The sequence below is a fragment of the Strongylocentrotus purpuratus genome, unplaced genomic scaffold (genome assembly GCF_000002235.5).
Source record: "Strongylocentrotus purpuratus isolate Spur 01 unplaced genomic scaffold, Spur_5.0 spur5_scaffold_10, whole genome shotgun sequence".
Taxonomy (NCBI): domain Eukaryota; kingdom Metazoa; phylum Echinodermata; class Echinoidea; order Camarodonta; family Strongylocentrotidae; genus Strongylocentrotus; species Strongylocentrotus purpuratus.
In genome coordinates this window covers 22,384,722-22,408,515 of record NW_022145595.1, presented here as the reverse complement: position 1 = coordinate 22,408,515, position 23,794 = coordinate 22,384,722, and the positions used below count along the sequence as shown (strand labels likewise).

General features: G+C 37.1%; 1 protein-coding gene across 1 annotated transcript; it reads right to left on the bottom strand.

Moving 5' to 3' along the window:
• Positions 1 to 726: 726 nt before the first annotated feature.
• Positions 727 to 23,672, bottom strand: LOC100889841. The gene is made up of 3 exons (XM_030979788.1): positions 22,952 to 23,672; positions 1,737 to 1,824; positions 727 to 1,276 (listed from the first exon to the last, which is right to left on the bottom strand). The coding sequence occupies exons 1-3, from the start codon at positions 23,294 to 23,296 to the stop codon at positions 954 to 956; spliced, it is 756 nt and encodes a 251-aa protein (XP_030835648.1). The 5' UTR covers positions 23,297 to 23,672; the 3' UTR covers positions 727 to 953.
• Between the last annotated feature and the right edge of the window lie 122 nt (positions 23,673 to 23,794).

Below are 23,794 nucleotides of genomic sequence, written 5' to 3'. Positions count from 1 at the left end.
AGTCTTCCGGAATAAGTATGGATTTAATGAAAACCGCTTCAAACTAAAATACGCATTTCAAAGAAGAAATAAAAAACAGAATAGTTGAAAACCAGGGGCTAAACAAACAGACAAAGGGTTGCCATAGAAACTGTTAAAAGCACTAAAAATGAAAATAGCAAATTATTGTACAGTTGAGAAAATATTTTGTATTGATAACATTGTACTTCAATCATATTTGTTCTCACAACTTTATTTTGATGCTTGTATGTTAATGAAAACATCATTTGAGGCACACAAACGTATAATAACAACAATGACACCATGCTTTGTGACAAGTTTAAACTAATGTTGACGATAAAGGTGATATATAAATGAAAATATAATTCTTTCTATACACTTGCACTTATACACGGAATATGACAAAATTATTATTTAGCTGATATGACAAGTCAGACAGTTTGTCCGGGTGCAAAATCATCATTCTGTAGTATAACAGGTTACTTTAATGCCCATATCAAGTTATAACGTACCATGAAAACTATTGACGATTTGATGAATAATGCAACTTCCCAGTCTCATTCGTAGAATTGACGCTCCTATTAGTGACGTCATGCTATAAATATCATGGAAACAAAACGAACTCAGATCAAAGTGCACTATTCTTATCAAATGTCGATTAATTAATACTCAATGACGTCATCATCAATGATGTAATTCAATATGAAACGCCCCCTCCCCCGCCCCCACCCACATCCAGCCTTCGGTCCCGGCGAATTTTGGATATGCCCCAAAATGATTCAGGCATTCTCCCGACATCCCTACGTCCTTTTTTCGACCGGGTGATACCCCTTCCCACCGTACACATCCCGTCTCTGCATCTGATCATTACAATCCCCCACATTGATCCATGTTCGACCCCCTCCCTCTTATTACCACTTTCTGGATACGCCCCTATTATAATGGTTCACTCCCTACATCCTTCTTTCGGCCTGAGGATACCCTCTCCCTCTCCCACCATACACATCGGCTGTTCTCTGCCGCATCTCCAGCGACGAGTAGTTCCTGTACGAGCAGAAGATTACCGTTAGCACCACGATGAGGAACACGCCGACGGTCCCTCCGACGATCGTCCCGACGACGGCGGCAGGACTGAGGTTCGATATCCCCGTTCCGCCGTCTCCCGACTCAGCAGCGCCCATCTGAGTCTCCGTGTCCCGGGCTGATCGATGAGGAGGGGTGCCGTCGGTGTGGTGGGTAGTCGTTGCCGAACCTTTCACTAGACTGCGAAGGAAATCTGAAGAAAGAAGAAAGATACACAATGTTAAAATATCACTTACCAGACCGATGCTTCGAAAATGGTCGCTTTGTTCATCTACGGCATCGTTTTTCAACCATTTTTCAGTCACGGCACCCTTTTTAGAAAAAAATGGTTCGCGTGACCCCAATTCCGAATTCATCACGTAATGTCAAGTGTACATTACTCTGAAACACGTCAAGTACGTCATGTTCTCACCTACATGCATTTTTGTTTCTAATTTTTTCGAGCGAGTCAAGCGAGCGAGCCCCCTAAATGACATTTGTAATGATATTAAAACATTATTTTGTAATCAACAAAATTGATTAGAAAAGATACTTTTAATAAAATGTATGTGGGCATCCAGCCGCCAAATATACATGAAGAAATGAAGAAAACAGGGAGAATTATGAGACAAATAAGATACTCAGAGCGTGATTTAATTTTGTTTTCATCTTACCCTTCATATCACGCCAATCCAAACTGATTTCTGCTTTAAGGGTGAACGGTTTCGCCTCGATCCTGTCATGTTTGGAAGTCGAAAATTTCTGTATTGAGAAAATGCAGAGAGAGGAAGACAAGCATGCGATTAATTACTGTTGAATGAATACAATATTTCGGTCACACCGCCATATCGACTTTAGACCGACCGATGACCGATAGGAAAGGGCATCCAGCAGGATTGTGGTTTGGGGTAAAGTATATTTTTATGTTCAGTCTATTTTCGTTCTTGTGTCGTTCTCGCTGATGTGACTTGGGTATACTTGTCATTAATAAATCCCTTATAGATTAAAACCAGTCCTTAATTCTTAATCACATTCTACTGAAATCTTTGTCTGCAAATGCTGAATAATATCCCTTTTGTAAATGTCTTTATTCAAAGTATCACTACAAAGAGTAACTTATTCGGAAGGCATACCCGCCTTAGGATGCAATATCAGTGATCTCAGCCAAGAGTAAGATAATTTATAATAATAATAATGAAAACGGTGCTTATAAAGCGCTTACCACCGAAGTCTCTAAGCGCTATACTTTTAGATGTTCAATATTATGGTAGACATCCTAATTTACCTATGAATATTTTTTCAGTAAATGGATACGCAATTTGCAAGAACTTTAAAATGATTATTACATACAGTTGGAAATTTAAGAAAAAACAAATGTACACTTCGAATTTTCATTAACAAGATTGTTAATATTACAGGGAGGTCACCTCCCTAATATTACTCACACATATCCGAATTATTTCATCGAATTTCGCCACATTTAGAAAAAAATATATCTTTAAAATATCAAAAATTCCCGACGTTCCAAATTGACGGAGAAAATTCCTTTAAGACCAAGAGAAAAGAACGAAACTAACTAATCTATGAACAGTTTTCAAATTCTAATCACAAGCTTTTTAGAAATCACGGCACAATGTATGAGCAGTCAAAAAAAGATCGCCTGGCCTTGTAGACTAATCAGTCACTGAAACGATTTAATATGAACACATCTTACAGATTGTTATTCGGAAGAGAGGGGCATTCTCGATGGGATGGAAACATTAATTCAACTAGCAAAAACAATGATCAAGAGACTCTAGGCGTAACGGAAAGGGGTGTAAATCCGTACCCCTTTGCTGGTCACTGGGGGTATGTTTTCCTCCCTTTTCACGGTTCGTTATGAACCCCTAATTGAGAGTTACAGATATCGCCAAAATTAATGTAGGGCGACAAAATGATATCTAAAACGATGGTACTGGGCATGTTGAGCGGTTCAAACGCCTCGTGTTTCTAAATGTTGATTGTCACGGATGGGCAACACTAAAATCTGCGTGCCGATTCGAATAAGGGCGGACAAAACAGAAAGCGGATGAAATGAAAATGTTCTTTTTAGTTTAGCAGCTTTATCTCAGCAGTGCTGACGAAGGCCTGGCGGAGCGGGGAGGGAAGCCTTACAAGGATGTGAAACCAAAATAGAGATCTTATCTCGATTTTTATTTTGCAAGATCCTAAAACGATGACAGATATTCAGGTCTCGCTGACTGATATCCAATTAATCACGAGTTAAGCGTCGATGCCGGGGGGTAATGGAATTATTGAACTTTATAATAACGTTTGTTTAGAGCTAGAAGGCGATTATTACCATTTTGTAAGAGGGGTTAATGCCCTTGTCGCTCTCAGCGAACGAGGGCTATGTATGCCACGGATGGTGTTAATTTGGTGTCAAGATAAGTTTTATAAGGTAACATAATTATAGGTTAATGCACCTGCTACCATATAATTAGCATTTTGCATATGATGGTGTAGATATGTAGGGTCAGTCGGTAATTGGACCCCCCCCCCACACTCATGCATGGAACGATGGAAAATAAAAGATGAGAGAGAGAGAGAGAGAGAGAGAGAGAGAGAGAGAGAGAGGGAAAGGGGGAGAAAGGGGGAGAGAGAGGGAGAGAGAGATAGAGAGAGAGAGAGAGAGATAGATGGAGGGGGTATAAAGAGGATGACCGGGCCTCGTCCAACACCCCCAACTTCTGGTCTCATGGACTTACAAAATTCACTGCCCCCCTCCCTTATATTAGTGCCCCACTCGATCGTATAAGTTATGCTTCTGCTCTTGTACGCATCTTAAAAGAAGGCCAGTGACGGTGTTGAAATAGAATAATTATGGTATATTTTGTCGCTTTTGCATAATATGCGCAAACTTGTTCAAAAAGTTTCTCAAGCTGTATCAAGTTGGCTCAACTATCGTATCATGACAGATGAATCAAGAAAATCTTTTTTGAATCGCAATTTTATTGGATACGACAGCTTAGGTTATTTCCTCTAATTCTTCAATTTCCGCTGTAAGGTTTAATAAATGACAGAATAAGAGAATGAGTGGACAGCTTTGGAAATTTCAACCGAATCGTTATTTGAGTTATTTATTTGGGTTTCCGTTAACAATGGTTAAAATGGTAGAGAAATAAACTGTATGGAATATCAAACTTCGGTAACCATGGTAACAAAGACTGATTTGGGAGATGGGTAATCTTTTTGATTGCAGCATAACTAAAACAGAAATGAAATGGTGACGATATATCTTATGGGCTTCTTAGAGTAATAATTATGATTGAAAACTGACTCTCAAACAACTTTCTCTTATAATTACAAGGGAGCTATAGGGAACATGGAGAAGAGAGGCACTTTTTTTTTTATAGTAAATTTAATCCTTGCACTATCAAAAAGTCTGCTCATTTAACAATTAATTTCGATATTTAATGACCAAAGATGAATTTTAAAGTTGAACAATCAGATTTGCTACAAAATCAACCGATGAAGCATTAATTGTTCAATTACCTGGATTAGATCCACACATTGTAGGACACCTTGCAATGTGAGAATTAATTTCACTTGTTAGCGAAATTCTGTTAACTAAATAAATAGTATACCATTATTACATTTAATTAATATAGCGGGCTATAGAAAGATATTGTACGAGGATCAATTCACTATTTTGAGTGCACTACATGTAGATACGAAAGGCAAGTTGCAAACATAATCCCAAACATCCAAAATAGCTGAATTCATCGGAAATCTATAAACAAATTACAATTGACCACTTCTTGAGTTTTTAGGTGAAAGAAATTAATTTTCTTTGCTTTCGCATCCATTGCTTGTTTTTGTGGTTTGACGCTCAGCTGAAAGGCAACACGCATGAATATCCGAAACATGATATTGTTTAACTAGTCAGTGTCCGCTTAGTTATGAGCATAATAATACCATTTTAGTCGTTTTTAACGTCCAAAATTATTATCCCATTGCGAACAATGTAACTTCTTGGTATTTATGTATAACCACTGAAACTATTATCCTGCCGCAACACCTGTATGTCTGCGACAGTTTCTTGTTTTGCGGAGAGAGTGAATTCAGAAAGACACAAAAGAGATGATAGTAAGAGTGAGAGAGAGAGGAGGAGAGAGAGTGAGAGAGAGAGAGAGAGAGAGAGAGAGAGTGAGATAGATAGAGAGAGAGAGAGAGAGAGAGAGAGAGAGAGAGAGAGAAAGAGGAGAGGAATTCAGAGATGCTCAGTACTTTGTTGAATATGTTGAAGTGGAAGAAGGAACTTTCTTATACAATAATAAGAAGACAAATCCCTGCCTTTAATTTTCCTAGTTCCTTTACAAGGGTGTGGCTTTCAAATCAATAGTATCTAATTTCAGTCCTATTTTAAACACTTTCCCTCCCACCCCCACCTCCTCTCACTTTCTTTGCACTTCCCCATCCGCATAGTTCACTTTCTGTCTCCCATCTCTATCTCCCTTCTCCTTTGATAATTATTTTTTTCTGCATCCATCTCAAATTCTGATAGCAATTTATGGCCTGGTTCAATCTTGTATATAATTTCTTGTTATTATGTAAATTACCTTGAATATATATTTTTGTATGTGTTTCAAATGAAAATCAATAAAATCCCTGTGGAGGGAAAAATATGGAAAAAAAAAAATAATTTCTTGATCGCGTAATTTCCTTCTCTTATTCTAGATCTTCGTTTGCTACAGACTAACTCTTTCTCCGTCCGATTCTATTTTTCTCTGCTCTAACCAATTTCTTCTGATTATTCTCTTCAAGTCTTTTCGTAATAATGGTAACACCCTCACTATAAAAACAAACGAAAGACACGTATGGTTCATTATATAAAGGAAACATAAAACGAAGCGCGCCTTAATACGAAATCAAAATATAAGATAAATGAATCAGCCATGAACCTACGTGGACTACATTATAGAACGACATTTTTTATTTGAATTTCCCTTGACAGATGTGTATAGTTTATCACTTTGGTTTGTTTCCCAATAAGAAATTGATCCCACAATCAAAGTTTTGCGTTTTTGTTTTTGTTTATGTGTATCTTTAACATCGGTGACCTACAATTCTAAACATTCTATCGTGGCAACTTCCTTAATAAAGTTACACATAATTTGATTGTGAAAATTTGATTTACACCTTCCAACATCAAATCCGCTTTATATCAGTGAAATATGATTTTGTTTGAAGAGTTGAAGTGAAAACAAATGATTTTTTAGTTTCGGTTGCTGAATCATGTATGAGCACGTGTATAATATGAATAAATTGGGCGTTGAATTTTCTGCGAATCCAAGTTATCATGAAGCAAGAAACAATCTAAGATAAACAGAGGAAACATGGGAATTGAAGTCTAAACAGTGGATTCAAGGTAGTCATGGACATATATGGAGGTAGAATTGTGGGGGGGGGGGGGGGGTGGAAAGGAAAATATAAAGTTGGTGAAATGTACGGTGCTGCATAATGTAATGACGATGATAATGCAATTGATAATGATGGCAACGATAATGATGACGATGATGACGGTGACGACAACTAAGCAGATGAGGATGATTATCATGTGAAGAGGGTCATATGAGTTGAAGATCCAACTAAATAAGCAATAGCATTTAAACCCACTTTTGTATGGCGGTCGGACGAAGCTATGCTGAAAACAGAGTTGGCACCTTAGACAATTTAAGAACACTTGATTTTATTTTGATAAACTTGATTTTTGTTGTTGTGTGTTTTTTTAATTGTGAGAAACTTCCTTAACCTGATTGTGGCTCTGATTCTGATCATAACACAAACACATACCTTTTCATTTTCTTTTTTTATATTGGCTTTACTCTTGTATAACAGGGTCCTCTTTTATTAAACTTTTATTGATCCTTCATGTCATCGAGGAAATAACAAAAATACATTCATATGCATTTTACAAATTAATAACTCCATTAAACTTGTTATCAACAACAAGTGTCGCACTTCTTTCACAAAATTAACTAACCCATAGCCAATCAAATGCAAGAATTTCAGTAGCTTACAACAGTTATTGCAACTTGTTATTGATTCTTTAAAGCTTATCTGCCGTAGTTTACAGGAGGGATTAGACTGTCCTGCAAGGTCACTGGACAGGTGGTTATCTCATCAACTCAGCTCTCAGTTAACATAAGAAAAAGAGGACCATGGGGGACCAATGGTCACCGATTAGGCATTGTTTGTTATATAGAGGGCGCAAGTAGCTACATGTAGTGCAGTGGGCCTTAAAAGTTTTTATGACACAGGGCCCTGTTCCCCCTCCCAATTGAAAAATCCTTGTATATATCCGTCATTGTCCATACAGGACGATAGAGCAAAAGCTAAGAAAACGCTCTACTATAATTATTACACGAAATGACAGCGAGAATTATATGTCTTCGTGGGTAACCACCGAAAGTTGGACCGTGAACCAGGGTCCGATCAATTAAAGGAAACGGACAATGATATCGACTAATTTGCGTTTCCAGGGGGCGACTGGGTGGGCGACTAACCCATATCGGGGGTCAGGGGAGGGTAAACTCGCACCCCTCTTGGATGAGTGGGGAATCCAGGATTCTTTGACGACGGGAGAGGGGGGGGGGGGGTAAAGGTGTTCAGAAATATTTGACCAGCAAAGACATGTTGGTTCTCACTTTTGGCAGGGTGGGGGCAAAACTTAACATAGGGGCACTTTGGCCAGAGCAAAGACCCCCTGAAGCCTGCCCCTGCCTATGTACGGGGAGACGATGGACCACTCTCTTTATATAATTCTTCTCTTGTAATTTTGTTTTGGGCAACATTTGAATAACTCATGAAAACAAATAGCTAAAATACTACAGATACGCGTAAAAGTACCATTTGACCCCAAAAATGAGAACAATGAAGACAAAAAAAAAGTAATATAAAATATTCATAATTATGTTCAATATGTGAGTGAACTTTGTGTTATCACCATGAGTGCAACTATTTACGAGCATTTCATGAATCTATTGCAAACAGTTAGCAGGGTTGCAAAGTTCGATCACTACTTTTCATGCATTCTTTGAACCACACGCATTTCACAATTCGAGGAGATTTTGCTATTATCTGTGAAAATTAAAATCAAGCACGAGATTATTGAGGAAATGGATCGTGACAAATTAAGACACGTTATGATAAGACTGTCAGTGTTAGTCTCATAAAGCTACCACCATGAACATAATCTGTCAATAGCACGACTCTGATTAGAGTAAAAAAAGGCCTTAAGTCTGTGTTAAAGTATATGAGTTTCATAACGCCCTCCTGGCTCTCAGCCGACGCATATTTGGCAATACCAAATTCCCCCTTTACTTCTCTAATTATTTAAAACAACATTTGTTCATCTGACAAATTGGTTTAGAAAAGATGTTGGCGCCATCCCAGTTGGGAACAAAAAGGGCCTAAAGTCTTTATTAAAATATGTGACTTATTACCCGTGTGACTATCGGCAGACGCGTTCTTTTTCTAACCCTTCAAATTCTTTCAAGAATTCGAGCATTAAAAAAAAGTTGGTTGATACAGGATATCGGCTTCGGCAATAACATAATAATACAGATGACGAAATACTGTCAGCTTCGAATGTCACTGAATTTAAATGAATTCATCTGATATGATATCAACAAGGAGTTATTACAGACCCCTGATACTAACTCCTACGTATGAATTGGCAACATTTTGATTCTTTTGGCAGAACAATGTCAACGCCCTGTAGAAAACTTATAAAGAATTTTTAGAAACACAAACCAACACTCACATCGGTTTACGTCAGTTGCACGTACAAAATGCTTATCGGGGTGAAACCAAGGCACCCCTCCCACTGGAGACCTCGTGGCGGGGGGGGGGGGGGGGGGGAGATTATTACAATCCGCAATAAGTTAACCCTAATTCAAACACACGTGGTTGCCCAGGTCTCATATACTCCCTTTCGAAAGGATCCCGCCCCCTATTTATCAATTTCTTGATTTGTTTTTATTTCATTCCTGCTCTTGAATTTCTAGATACGTCTTTTATCAACTGAAGACGGAATTAAAAGAACAACTGAGATAAAAGAAAGAAGTAGAAGATAATATAAGGATTACGAAATATATAATGTAGTAGAATATTATGCATTTTTTGCGCCATATTATCCAAGTTTTTATACAGAATCACTGAAACATTTATAGAATTCCTTCCTTTACCGGTATATCTTTATCTCATTTTGTGTAGAATGAGGCAGATTAAGATCGATGTCTTGCCAGAATGATGATAATGCTTTAGCAGATATTCGAATCTCGTACCTTTGAATTCAATTACAGTCCGGTAAAACATTAAACAACACATCCTCTGCGATCAGTTCAAGTATATTGGCCTGTACGTAAAACCTCAAAATACAAAGATCCACAGGAAATTGGATTCGCGTCAGATATAAACGCCGAAAGCATAAGAAAAAGACAAAGTATAGGAGTAACTCGGATAGAAACAGTTATATATCCTCTAACAATTTTATTTTAGTAATGGAGCCTTATCAGAGAAAAATGTGTTCCCACTTTTTAACTGTCCAACCATGATTGAGATGTTTACAGTTTAGCTGTCTGCAAAACGTCTTTCTGAACCCCCCTCTCCATCTCTCCCTTCCTCCCAAATGACTTTTTAATAATTACAGGTAGCCTGCATAATGCAAACTAAACCAAGAGCAATGAAAAATAAAAATTACACTGACATCTCCTCTTTCCTGCTGCCCCAAGCAAGACCAGTGCATGCCAGGGGGAGTGCGTCCGGGGTACGTCCGGGCAGACACGGGTACCTGCCTCGGTATATTTAGCAAATTTCCGCTCGTTACGGTGACGTCTGTATATAAAATGCGAATTCATTCCTCATTTCGAAAGTGCCAGGGCGAACATGAGAATGGGAGATCTCTATACTACGTCAATCAAAATAATAGCCAAGAAAACAGAATAACAACAACATAAAACAGTGCAAGGGACAGATAAAGATAAAGGAGCTACGTACTTCGGTTTGGTTTGGAAGGTTATATCTTTACAGAAGTACCGATCTAAGTGAAGTAGATGAATAATGCTGATCAATATTATTCAATTATGTTTATGGATTGATTTATTGATTTATTTATCTATTTATATTGTTTATCTATATTATCTATCTATTTATTAGTATATTCATTCATTCATTAATTTATTTCATTAAACTGTTTGTTTACCCTTAGGGTATGAAAAGAACATCGCTGAAAGAACAAGGTTGAAAGAAGGCTCTTTAATTTGACCAGGGAAAAGAGCTCGCCAGTATCATGTACATGTATATAGTACGTGCCCCCCCCCCCTTCGCCCCATCCGCCGGCCGCTGTGATAATTGGATGATGGTGACGGGGTTGTATGAAGATAATATTTCTATTTGGCATGTTGAGTATCAAGGAAGCACTGTCTAGTCCTAATATTTCCTCACCATTGAAGCATAGTTTTATCAATCATGGTCAAAAACATTTATCATTTAGATCCTATAGATGTGGATCCAGGATTTTGATCGGAAGAAAGCGGGGGGGGGGGGGGCAAGTCTAAAAACAATTCAACAACAACAACAACAAAGGTTCTCAAATTTGCCCGGGACACGCAAGGACAGACATTATTTTGTGCACGTTTTAATAAGTTGCGAAAAACAGCTTCGGTTTAGTCTGGAAAGTGAACACGAGCCCCCTTTACCCCCCCCCCCCCCCCGCGCCACCCCGGATCCACCACAGCACCCATTAAGATATACGAAGTAGGAACAATCTTTCAAACCTCTTGCGCGGTCATCATGCTAACAACTCAATTTTTCGTAGAATTGAGGCTAATAAACGGTGTTGACCAAGTTCATTAACTAGACTTTATGTAGATCGTTTTGAGAAGACCAAAACAATAACAAAATTTTGTCGATGCCCTTGGCAGCGGTATAGGACATTATAAATTTAGTTATTATGTCCGACCGGACAAATATGCTTCCCCTATAAATACGGTTACCTCGGCCTTTAGGGATTAGCCATTTTATTCATTCTTTATCGGTAAACTGTATAGTTCAGAAACAATGCAGAAAACAATCCATGGGATATTCATATAGTATTGTACATCTCGGCCCTAACATAATTTAATGGAGACAGATACATCCTAATTCCTAAATCTACAACAATCATCATGATCATGATTTTCCAAAGATAGATGCATTCCAGAGCAAACTGTTTGATTATGGTCTGTCTTTTAAACGCAGAGGTGTATCCAAAGTCGGAAAAACTAGTTGATACCGCTTACATCCATACTTTTTTTTCATAACCATTATTATTTATCATGGCACATCATGACGGTATAAAATTATGTCGCCACTTCTAACGATGTCGCGTTGATATTCTGCAACTGAACATAAACTATTCCATTAAAAATATGCTATTTTGCCAAATCAAAATGAGCCTGTCTCACCTAACACTTGAAATACATTTTAGTTCATATCAACAACTAAATCATTACCTTCTAATCATCTTAAAATCGAATGGTTATTCACCATGACTTGTGTTTTAATATTTCACATGAATATTGGTCAAAGGTTTGTACTTGTAGGTTTCAGGGTTAATACAGTTGATTCTGCTGTTGCTGTTAATGTTAATAATTTTCTTTAATAAATACAATTTATCAATTAAATCAATTGAATACATGAGCGCAAGAAGCGCCCAAGTCCATCAAAGCAATTTTAGGGCTATCGAGATCTTTTAAATAAATGGTATGTTTTAAGTTTAATTAAACTATGGACAGTCGAACATGTCTTACTGGTCACCTCTATGTAAAGGTCACCTGTCTATAGTGGCCATATATGTTGTCTCTCTCGAGAAAGAAACAACGTGTTGCAGGACCTGTCTAGAAACCCTACTAGTCTACAGTGACCAATTTTCCTGTTTCCCTTTGGGTACCCTAATAGACAGTTTTGTTGACTCCGTTTAGGTTAAGGATGAAAACGTATTTCGTTTAGATTGATCTTGAAATATGAAGTATCTATTTTAATAACTCAAATGCTATTTCAATGGACCTGGGTCGTTCTTCCTCTCATGTATTCAATTAAACCTGACAAATTGATTTGGGCCTTAAACTTGGCTATCAAATCGAGCGCGAGCAAGCGATGTCTGGGGATTAATTTGTTGGATTACATTCAAATAGATCAGGTTTCAAACTGGCGCAAGGACGAATGGGGGTCATTGATCAAGCTCTCTCTCTCTCTCTCTCTCTCTCTCTCTCTCTCTTTTTTCTCTCTCTCCCCCTCCCTCTCTCCTTCTTCTCCCCTTTTCTGTCTCTCATTTTCTCTGTCTCTGTCTCTGTCTCTCTCCTTCTTTCCCTCTCTCTCTTTCTCTCTCTTTCTATATTAATCCTCACTCTCCCTATCTCCTGTCTCCTTCACTCTCTTTACTTTAATCAACAGTGAAGCTCCTACTCATTATACCTGAAGCAGAGGGGAAGAAGATAAACTAATAGGTAGAAAAAAAATAGTAGAAGAAGGGAAAAGAAGAAAGAAGAAGAAGAAGAAGCAGAAGAAGAAGAAGAAGAAGAAGAAGAAGAAGAAGAAGAAGAAGAAGAAGAAGAAGAAGAAGAAGAAGAAGAAGAAGAAGAAGAAGAAGAAGAAGAAGAAGAAGAAGAAAAAGAAGAAGAAAAAGAAGAAAAAGAAGAAGAAGAAGAAGAAGAAGAAGGAGGAGGAGGAGGAGGGTAGGCGGAGGGGGAGAAGGAAAAGGACAAAACACGTTATGTCTCTGGGACAATTCAACATGTTACAAGTGTTACATGGGATATTATAATGATTTTATTACAAAATATCATATTGCTATTTGAAGGGCAAACAAAGAGTTAAAGGGTCAAGTGTTAACAAACAAAGAATAGATGAGTCTACTATACCTTTTTACTTTAAAAAACAATTTTCGGATGGTAATTTTCTGCTTATATAATAGTCTAAGGAATATAGGTTAACAAAATTGTGTATAATATACGGGATTCCAAGGAATTATTTATTTTCTATAAACAAATATATTCTTGGCTTATGTATATCTTGTGCTCTAATATGCGTTTTATCAAATCACGGAGCAATTTGTTAGACAACTGATTTAAATTCCTCAACCTCTGAATGCACCGGATAGGAACGCGATGACAAATAAACGCTACTTCAGTTCCTTCTGTTAACGCCCAATCCGTGATCGAAATCATGGCGCCCAAAATGGCGATGAAAACGTTGAAGAGGAATGTCATTTTAGACGTTCACGCACTGATTTGTTCTGACTGGCGAAAGGAAGTCTGCCGTTTGATCAAAGTGATAATTTTGCACATGTGAGCAGAAAATAATAGAAAATGTTAAACATCGAACGTGCCCTCAGTGCCTTTGGTGGATTTTTATAGGTCAGTTGTAGACAACTAGATATAGAACATGATCACAAAGGCTTTCGTGAAATCAACTCGGGAGCAATTTCAATAATCTATTTCATATCCCAGGCAATCATGTTCGGATTATGACGTCATTGTAATGTTCGCACATCGGGTGATGGACAGGGTTATTTCGGAAAGTCGTTACGATTGTGTTACATTAATGGCGGATACAGAATGCAGTGATCAAGAAACCCCTTCCCCTTCTCTCTCTCTCTCTCTCTCTCTCTCTCTCTCTCCCCCTCTCTCTCTCTCTCTCTCTCTCTCTCTCGCTCTCTCTGTCTCTCTCTCTCTCTCTATCTCTCTCTCTCCCCTCTCTCTCTCTCTCTCTCTCTCTCCTCTCCCCTCTCTCTCTCTCTCACGCTTAAATGCCTCCAAGATTAGTGATACATGCATTGTACTTTATACTCTAATTTATATCAACGAATTAAGAAAGAAAATGTAGCATCTGTTCGAGTTAGATATTAGAGTAATTTACAATGATAAACGCTCTAGACTTAGATACAAAGATTTAGGTCATGGGTTATTATTATCATTATCAATATTATCATTATCATTGTAAACATTACTGTTACATGTATCATACAAAGTTAACTGGAACATCGCATACCGAAAAAAAATGAATGACAAAAATAAAAAGGATTATCAGGGATCATTTCGTCCTGCAGATGCTGCCAGAATCTCTGGACGTATCATGATCACTTTACTGAGGTCTCTGCCCGTGAAGAAAAGGCGCGTTTTCTGTCGTATTTCGTTTCCATGGCTTCAGCCCTTAATTACCGGACCCGGGCATACAACGACGTGATGAACAGCAGCAATGACCACGGAAGGAGTTTGGGCCAATAGTCTGTCGAGACTCGAGGGTTATGAGAAAAGTAACAACATGTTGCATTATATTTATAATTAATTTTAGTCAGCCTTCGTTCAAAGGGAGCTGCTGTTTTACCGGTTAAGGTGACAATTTAAACGTTTTAAATTTGAAGGAATCAAACAGTCAATAGGGGCGGGGAGCAACTACCCCAAATGCACCCCATCAATTATTTTGCCACTGTTAATAATTATACACTTCTGTTAATAAATTATAATTATTATACACTCTTGTTCATAAATTCTAATAATTTTCCACAATTTTTAAAGAAATGATTGTGACAATAATATTTAATTTTGATACTGAGATAGAGTTCATATCTTTTCAGAACCTTATTTATATACATCAATTCTTATAACTCTTTACATTAATCAATAAAGTTCTTAAGAAGAGGTAAGATCATTTTATTCCAACTCTATGGGCGATATAGTAATTCGTACTATGAGCACGTTCGCCATCATCAATGCTATCGTGATAAATCACGGCTGTCAGACAATCTCAAAAATTACCTTGACCAAAATCTAATAATACTGCAGGCAATGAAAGAGACGTCATTATAACAAAGCAAAATCGTTACTCACGGACTCTATAAACATGACGACGGCTGCGAGCCAGAAAGGCGTTAATTCAACACCTCTGCACGGACTTACTGCCCTACTTGCTCTCGACTGACGAATTCAGGAGAGTGAGAAACAAAGGAAGAGGAATATTTATGGGTTAGTAGCGGTACGCAATCAATCCCCTGTCATTAGGGATGCGTGACAGAAAAAGGGTGTGGTCAGTATGAAGGGGAACAGTCGCGTCGCTCTATCATCACAGCTGTGTGTTAGAGACAATGCATGTTCTCATCAGTGGCGTTTATAGATTGGTCCCAGTCATGGAAGGGGGGGGGGGTGGGTGACCTTACTAAGTGGATGAAATGCAGAAGAGGGTCATATCTTCTTCTTGCTTTTCATTTGCTTTTATTTCATCTCCTTTCCCTTTTCATGCTTTTAGAGTGAGGTATCTGCACGTCTGTGTGTCGGTCTCCGTCTCCCCATTTCTCTTTTCCTGTCTATGTTTCTTTCTCTCTTTTTTCTTCTCTCTCTCTCTCTCTCTCTCTCTCTCTCTCTCTCTCTCTCCAACTCCCCTCTCTCTCTTTTTTTTCTCTCTCTCTCTCTCTCTCCCCCTCTCTTTCTCCTTCTCCTTCTCCTTCTCTCTCTTCCTCTCTAAATGAGATCGCTGTTAAATAAATGTTAATTCGGTCAAATGGTCTTGTTTAAAAAAGAATCAGGCCTGTATCCACACCATCGAGAGTAGATAATACTAGTTACACCTCCAGCCACAAAAGTGAAAATGTAACTATATTACTATAGGGAAATAAAAAGACAACTAACAGAAAGCAGAAAGATATATTTTAAAACCAGGAAATGAAACGAGAGATTTGAAATTTTAGATCCAAATAATAAACAGTATCACATTTATGATATTTACACTAATTCTCAAGTACATCATTATTACACCTTTATATTTTACATCGCTTCCAATACACACGATAAGGGGAATATACAAAGAGTTCGAAAGCGTAAGAAAACCAGTATGGTCGGCAAAACATCGATCAGCGCTTCTCCGCGGCGAGCAAGCACGCCCTTTGAGCTATAATTATAGGGTTCATAGTCAAACGTCGAAGGGGTAGTTACATCACAATCATGCCCGATGAAAATATAGATTTGGGAGTTGTAGAAAAAAAATGTTTGTTTTCTATACGCATCACATATCACACCGATTCTCAAGGAACTCCCTTAATTGGGGGAGAGGGGGGGGGGGGGGGGGGGGTGGTAGTGACCACTATTTTTTTCTTCTTCTTTTGTGCCCCGGAAATTTGAAAATCGGGCCGGCCGATATTATTATTATCAAACGTTCGTATTGCTGCTACAAAACATTAAGGTTTAAAGATATTTAATTCGTGCAACGTATACATTATCAATAGGCCTATATTACATAGCCGTGATTTGGGAATATCTTACATCGATCGGCTTCCAAGAAACGTAATGAAACCTATAACGATCAAGTTTCCGCCGCGATTCGAATGTCTTGAATTTCATTTTTCATACACATTAAAACGACTCGTGAGACACTGTATCCCCATAGTGATAATCTGATTTGTTTATAGCCAATATTGATTTAACGATAATTTTATTGCTTCTCAAGAAAAGCTTAAGTGCTACCATGGACTTTGATATAACCGGATTTCCCCCAGAATCCCCCTCTCCATCGCTATTCCCCTAAAACAACCACTAGGCCATGATTGTTGATAGCAAATACGCAAGCCTAATAAAGAGTAGTTCAAAGTGTACTTTACAGAATCATCCATATCAGTGTAGTACGAAACATTGATTTAAATCTTCGGCGACAATAATTGCTGCTCCGGGGACATTTATTTTGAACAAAACAGGTTCAAATCCCGCCAATTCCAAGATTTTTTTCTGACTCGATTTCAATTACAGATCGATCAATCGATCTTATTTACTGGGTGTAAGCCACAAAATGTTTAAACAAAAGAAAAAAAGGTACAAAGTATTACATTTACAATCAAATGAAGTGGAGGAATAACAAAAGTATGAATATTTATCTAGGTAATCCCCTTATAACAGTATCATTTTCCAATATCATCCTCACTCACACCGATAAACAGACTTCAAACCAACCAATGCAGGGTCTAGGCCTGGAATTTTCGTTCGATCTGGTGTCGGTCTCTTGTCGGTCTCGTTCGTGTAACTGAGGTGACCAAACCCAAGCTTGAATCCTGCACCAACACGATACCTAACCCTAACCCTAAACATGCTAACCTGAAACCAGATGGGAACCCGAACTCTTTTATATTTGAGGTGTTCTAACTTGTACAAGCATTGCTTTTTACTGGACCCCTCTGTTTCCAATATGTATATCTATTTTGTTGTAAATGTTTATAATTGATTTGTAATGTTTTATTGGAAACATAAATAAATTGAAATTTGAAATTGAAATATTTGACGACTTATATAGGAGCACATGTCGGATGGGGGATCAACTATAATTATTTAGACTAGCTGAAATAACAAAAATGTAGGCAAACGACCTGTTTCCGACGATTTAAACAAAAGTTTATCAAGAACACAAGAGGATATGCATTGGTTACGATCAGGACGTGATAAAGTGGTATTGAGGCTATGTCCGTTATTGAACTGCGGTGTCTTGAGCTATCCTAGCTCCACAGTACTAGCGATCAGATCAGAGCTGAATTATTTATTATCAAGATAGGGAGGGCACTCTTTTTCCGACTGTTATGGCAGTATACTCTCTTAAAAAAAGAGTGAATTTTCACTCTATTTTCACTTTCTTGGGAGGGACGTCCGTGATCACTTGTTTAGGAGTGAATATCGATTGATTTTAGAGTGCTCTCTAAGAAGAAAAGAGTGAATGTTTACTCTATTTTCACTACATTTTCACTCTCCAGAGGAGTGACGTCTGTGATCACTCGATTTTTTTTAGAGAGTAGGCTAGCATTAAATGTTAGGCTTCCTTGAAGTAATTCCAATTTGTAAAGAAATTACGGCTTATACCCAGTAAATAAAGATCATGTGCCTGATCTTGTAATTAAAAACAAGTCAGAAATAGACTATTGTCTTAATGACGGACAGATGAATATTCAATCAGTCAGAATTAGGAAGGCCGTATTTTTTTCTCCAGTTCATCGTAATTGTGCCAAGGACCAGTAGCTGCCCGGCAAGCAGTAGATGGCTGGTTAAAAGCCCGCTAGTTCTAAGACTTTTTTCCTGACTTGTTTTAATTACAATATCGAGCACGGGATCATTATTTACTGGGTGCAAGCCGACATTTTTATTTTACAAATTGAAATTACTCCCAGGAAGCCTAACATTCAATGCTAAATATGAACCTTAAAAGAACAAAGGCATGAGTTAATTATCAGGATTGTATATAGAAATAAATATATTTATTTCTATGACTCTATAGAGTCATGCTATAGCATGACTCTTTCTTTGAATATTTCATTAGTGGGAATCAAGAGAGCAGGAAAAGCTAGAAGAAACTCTTCCTTATGGTTATACCTGTCACGATATTACCTAATGTTTACAAGAGAAGTCTTAGAGATAATGTGAGTTTACGCGGATTTACCCAAACTGTTTGAAAGTTTTCAACACGGATGTCGGTTTTTCCAACTCTTACCGCAAACTCTAAAGACTTCTGCAGTTTGCGATCTGCTGACCTCTAACAGATACAAAAACAATTGTATCAATATTGACCACTTTTCACACAGTCCAAATATCTAGTTCATGAACTTTGGTTTACTGATAGCATATCATATTTAGAGTCACAAAGCAAGTTGTAAAGAAGTCCCTCCATGTCATTAAAGAATTTGTTGTACTTGAAAGCATCATGGCTTTTCCGCCTTGACAACAAACTTTAGAAAAAGATTGGACTCAGTCACGGACTATTGATAACACTTAAGATTGTGAAATGATGGACCTACTACTTGAGAAACTAGCACATTCTTCTTTTCCGTCTGCATACTCTATTCATTATACTATTTTATTCCACCCAGATCTTATAAATCCAAATACGAAATAAAAAACGGGTCAACATGGTTAACGTGATATCATACATTTGTATTAATAAATTAGCTTTCTCTTCTTCTTCTGCCTCTTCTTCTTCCACTTCTTTTCGTCTTCCTCTTCTTTTTCTTTCTTCCCTTCTTCACCTTCTCCTACTTATCATTATTATATTATTTTCTTTACTCTTTATTTTATTTTTCTTTTCTTCTCCAATTCACTCTCCTTGTACGTCTCTAGAATCTCATACTATACTACTCCGTTTTCGCCTCCTATAATACCTCCTAAATTCAGACCTGCTACATGTATATTGTGTTACTCAGTACGGGAGCCTATTCACATACAAGCTATGCTTTTTATTTAGGCTCCCCACATTTTACTCTTTTTTTTTTACCATGTCTGTCATTTCTCGAAACTTCGTACTTATTTTCCGTACATTATACTTATTTTGAAATCTTATATTTGTTTGTGTGTGAAATCTATACGCTTGTATATAAAAAAAGAAGAATTTAAACTGTTTTTCAATGTAAAATGTGGAAAAAATAAACTTCACTAAACTTCACAACTTCACTACAGAGTCGTTATCGCCTGTATGATGAGCATCTTTAAAAGTCAACAAAAGAAATACGTACATGTCTATAAAAAATATACTTCCTGCTTGTGCCACTTGTCTCTAAACAAATAAAGATAGATTTTAGAATTCAACTTCCTCTATATAGGACGCAATTAATTTGTAGCAGCTCGGCCATGCTGGTCGGGAAGCCGTAAAGCCGGGGATATCAAAATGGAACGGACAATATCCATCGAAGTCCGTTATATGCACACTATTAATAAATATCGTTGCTTGAATTTGCCTTGTTAATTTAATTTGGCAGGGAGGTGTTAATTTTGAATTTCCTCTTGTTAGATAAATTGAAAAAAATGAAGAAAATTTAAGAAATTGGAAGAACATCGTTTGAGATAATCAGTAAGAAAAAAAATACCCGCACCAGCTTCGGCGACTGTGGATGCCAAAAAGGTTTGGCGGTTGACTGGTCGTTGAAAGAACCTACCCGTTTAAATATTCTGTTGACAATTTATGATTACTATAGATACAGTGTATGATAATCAGAGGAACCTGATTTTTAAAAAAAATCTGATTTTTCTTGCAGAATTTTTCAAATGAACTGTGTCAATTTAAAACGATAGATGACATCAAACGTGGATAACCTTTTTGGATTGTTATGAATAAGCTTAAATTTTATTTTCGATTCATTTATTTGTGAGTCCCTATCGAGATAAAAACAATATTAGATGCATGATGTTTAAAATACAAACATATACAATGAGAATTGGGACTTTGAAGATCATGAAAAGGACAGTTTTCCTCAAGAAAAATACCCTCCTAATTAGTTCTCCCCCTATAACAGATAGTTATTGACGGGTTGAATGAGATTTCAAAAAATAAATATTATCTCGTGTATAAACTATTGTTCCAAAATACAAAACTGCGTTGAACATAAATATTTCTAATTTTACAAACTTGTTCATACTATTATGAAACGAACAAATTAATAGGAGGGTATACTGTTCTTGTGCAAAACAATTCTTATTTTAGAAATGTTACATGACCATTAAATATGATACTTTTGAGGAAATTAAGACAACTCTTAGACAGAAAGGAAAACAAGGTAATATTATTATAAAAGTAGATATTATCATAGATTGAGTTTCTAATCTAGCTTTATTGGACCAGTAAAACTTTATTCAGAAGTTTAGTTATAAGCTACGTACATGATCAAGCGTCAACAATAATTTCGAATCAAAGCTATTATTTACCCCCCCCCCCCCCGCGAATAGTAGGCACCTAAGGTGACTCTATGGAGGGGATAGGGGGTGGGGGTGAGTGTACTCGAAACTTGTAATTCAACTCAACATTCTGTTACAGAGGAGATAATAATATAATAATAGAATACAACCTGAAAGCATGGTTAGTTCGAGCATTACTTTTGATGCCTTTATAATTATGCGATTTGTCATAAGTTTGTATTGTACACTTCGAATGAGTTTGTATAAACCAAGTCTTTTAGTCTTCGAATGAATCTTTATTTAGACTGAGTCTTTACAGATCAAGCGCAAAATGACACAGGCTGTGTACATTATGTTGTATGGACTAATCATGTTTATAGTTACGTAATCACTCATAATGGTGCATGAGTCTATACCATCGACTGTAAAGACAAGTTGAATACTATTTAAACATATTTGTGGCTTACACCCAGTAAAAAGAGAACGATTGATCGATCTGTAATAAATGTTAAAAGTTAAAAGTAATATAAAGTTGAATATTATATGAATAGGAACTTAATAAAAGAAATATTTATCGGACATTATAGCTTGTACATATTTAAAATTCAAAATTCATATTCTCCACATCCAATGGTCCCCAATGAATATTGTATAACTATACAGACTAACAAATACTCCGATGGAATAATTCATTCGATACGAAAAAGAAAAGGTACCATTCCCTACCAAATGTAACTTTAGAATTCCCAAGAATAAATTACTTACAGTTTACATTTTTATCAATAACTATATCTAAAAATTAAAATATTGTACTTGGCATTACCCCATATCTTCTTACATTTACGAACAAACCCTTTAAAAAGCGCTTCATCAATAATTCAAGTCATACAAATATTCAATTTTCCTTTATAAAACGTCTGCTTATGCCAATACTTCACAGGGCTTAAAAATAAATAGAACCCTTATCGTGCAATCTCCCCTAAAACATGGCCAAGTCTAGTCTAGATTTAATTTGCTTTTGTATTAGCATGGAATCCCACTTTCTATGTGTGTAGGAAACAAACTGGGGGACATAACGGCTGTGTTAACTAGATAAGCTATATTTCCGGTTCTGTTAATCACCGTGCCTGAGGTACAAGTCTCCCTTAACAAGTGCGACATGGCGATTAGATATGCTAGTAAAATTCAAAACAGCAGTCTCAATGTACCTAACAACATACAGCGTTAGCAATTTTGTATACAACACGATCATCATGGCTTTCAAGAAATTAACTCAGGACAATTTCAATGTACCCCACTGATGTATTTTCTGTAATAAGTCATTGTAATTCTCTCACGTTTCAATAGGTAATGCACATGCCTATTGAAATGGCATTAGGTTGATTTCTGTAAAAAGTCTTATTATCTTATATAGCTTTGCCATCGTGTTAAGGAATAATCAGTCATGTTTGTACACGACGTGCTTTGTGGACCAAAATTAAGGTGCTATGAAATTACAAGAAATTATTGAGATTATATGCTTGTCGGACGTTCTTCCAATGTAGTAACAACGACCGAGGCAACATTTCTAAGGAAGAACAGTTATTTATATAATGTCAATTATTTGAAACAGCTGAATTTAAATGTCTTGTCATCGACTTGGCAGAGAACAAAACATGACGGAAACAGATCTTTGCACTTGTAATGAACGTTTTATATTCCAAACTGTTGGTTACAATGATTCACATACGTAATAAAAGTCGATTAATATCATAAAAAGCACATGTATAATCAAGTAAATTACCAATTTGTAAAACAAAGAGCTCTATAAATGGAGTATATAAACCTTTGTTCATTAACAGTAACACTCGTAAATTTAGGGATTCTTTTCCCTAATGTGTCTGTTGTGCAAATTCAAATTGGATTAGGCCTATTATCAAAACATGATTAGGCCCTACTTGAAACAATTTACTAACAGTTAGTGTTAATAGCAGGCATTTATGTTACAGCACATTTTCTGTATTCTCCTATACTAGAAATGCTTGTACAAAGCCTTCCCGACATAGCAACAAGCCATGCATATTATGCAATTCCATTCAGTGAATATGTGGACACAAATTATTTTATCTCATCCTTTCTGCAGCTTATTTCTATTTAAAACAAAACAAATAATAGGTCTATGTCTTATATTTTCCACTTACCTCTCGCAATTTTTCTTTAAGTGACATCTGTTTATAAATGGTTCCCTTTTCTCCAATATTAGCATCGTCGCGGTAGTACTGTTCGCCTTTGTTTTGAAAACGTCCTTCATTTGTATCAACACTGTTCTGGGACTGTTCATGATGAGCAGGAGCACAATATATCGATGTGGGTAGGCAGAGGAAAACTGCTAGAATAAGGTATAAATAAAACATCTTGTAGACTGGTTTTAGACCGAATACCATAGCTGAGTCAGTGGTTGAGGCCGTGTGTCCCCGCCCGCGCTCGGGGCAATGTCGCGCTGGATCTCCGGCGGAGTTTAGAACGCTTTCTGGACCGATTTCCATCGCGAAATTCCAGCGTAACTGCTCCGTATTGCTATGCCTGTACTTCAGCGATGTTGCGAGGGTGGAGTTCTAAAGCAAGCAGCTGTAAATGGTTGGCGTTGCCCGCGATGAAATGCGAGATAAGTTCTCTCTCCTGACAGCGACGATTAATGATAGGGATAACGCAATAAATACTCGCTAATAATTAACTATTTTGCTCGGTGGTGTCATATTGATAACGTCACACTAACAAGCCGCTCAGGTACAGGGCGATCCCCGATTACGATATCCCACGGGTAATACACAGATTTATGTGCAGTTACGTTGTCTGCTTCGCTTACATTTTTCCTCTCAAAAATTACTCCTTTCGTTCATGAACAAAATTAAGTCTTTAAAAAATATTCTGTCATATTTCCGTGGTCGATCCGCTGTGATCATGTTTTCATTTTTTTTTCTTTCCATAGGGAATATTATACGATCTCTCCGTTTCAAGCGTATGACAAAAATTGTGACGTCACA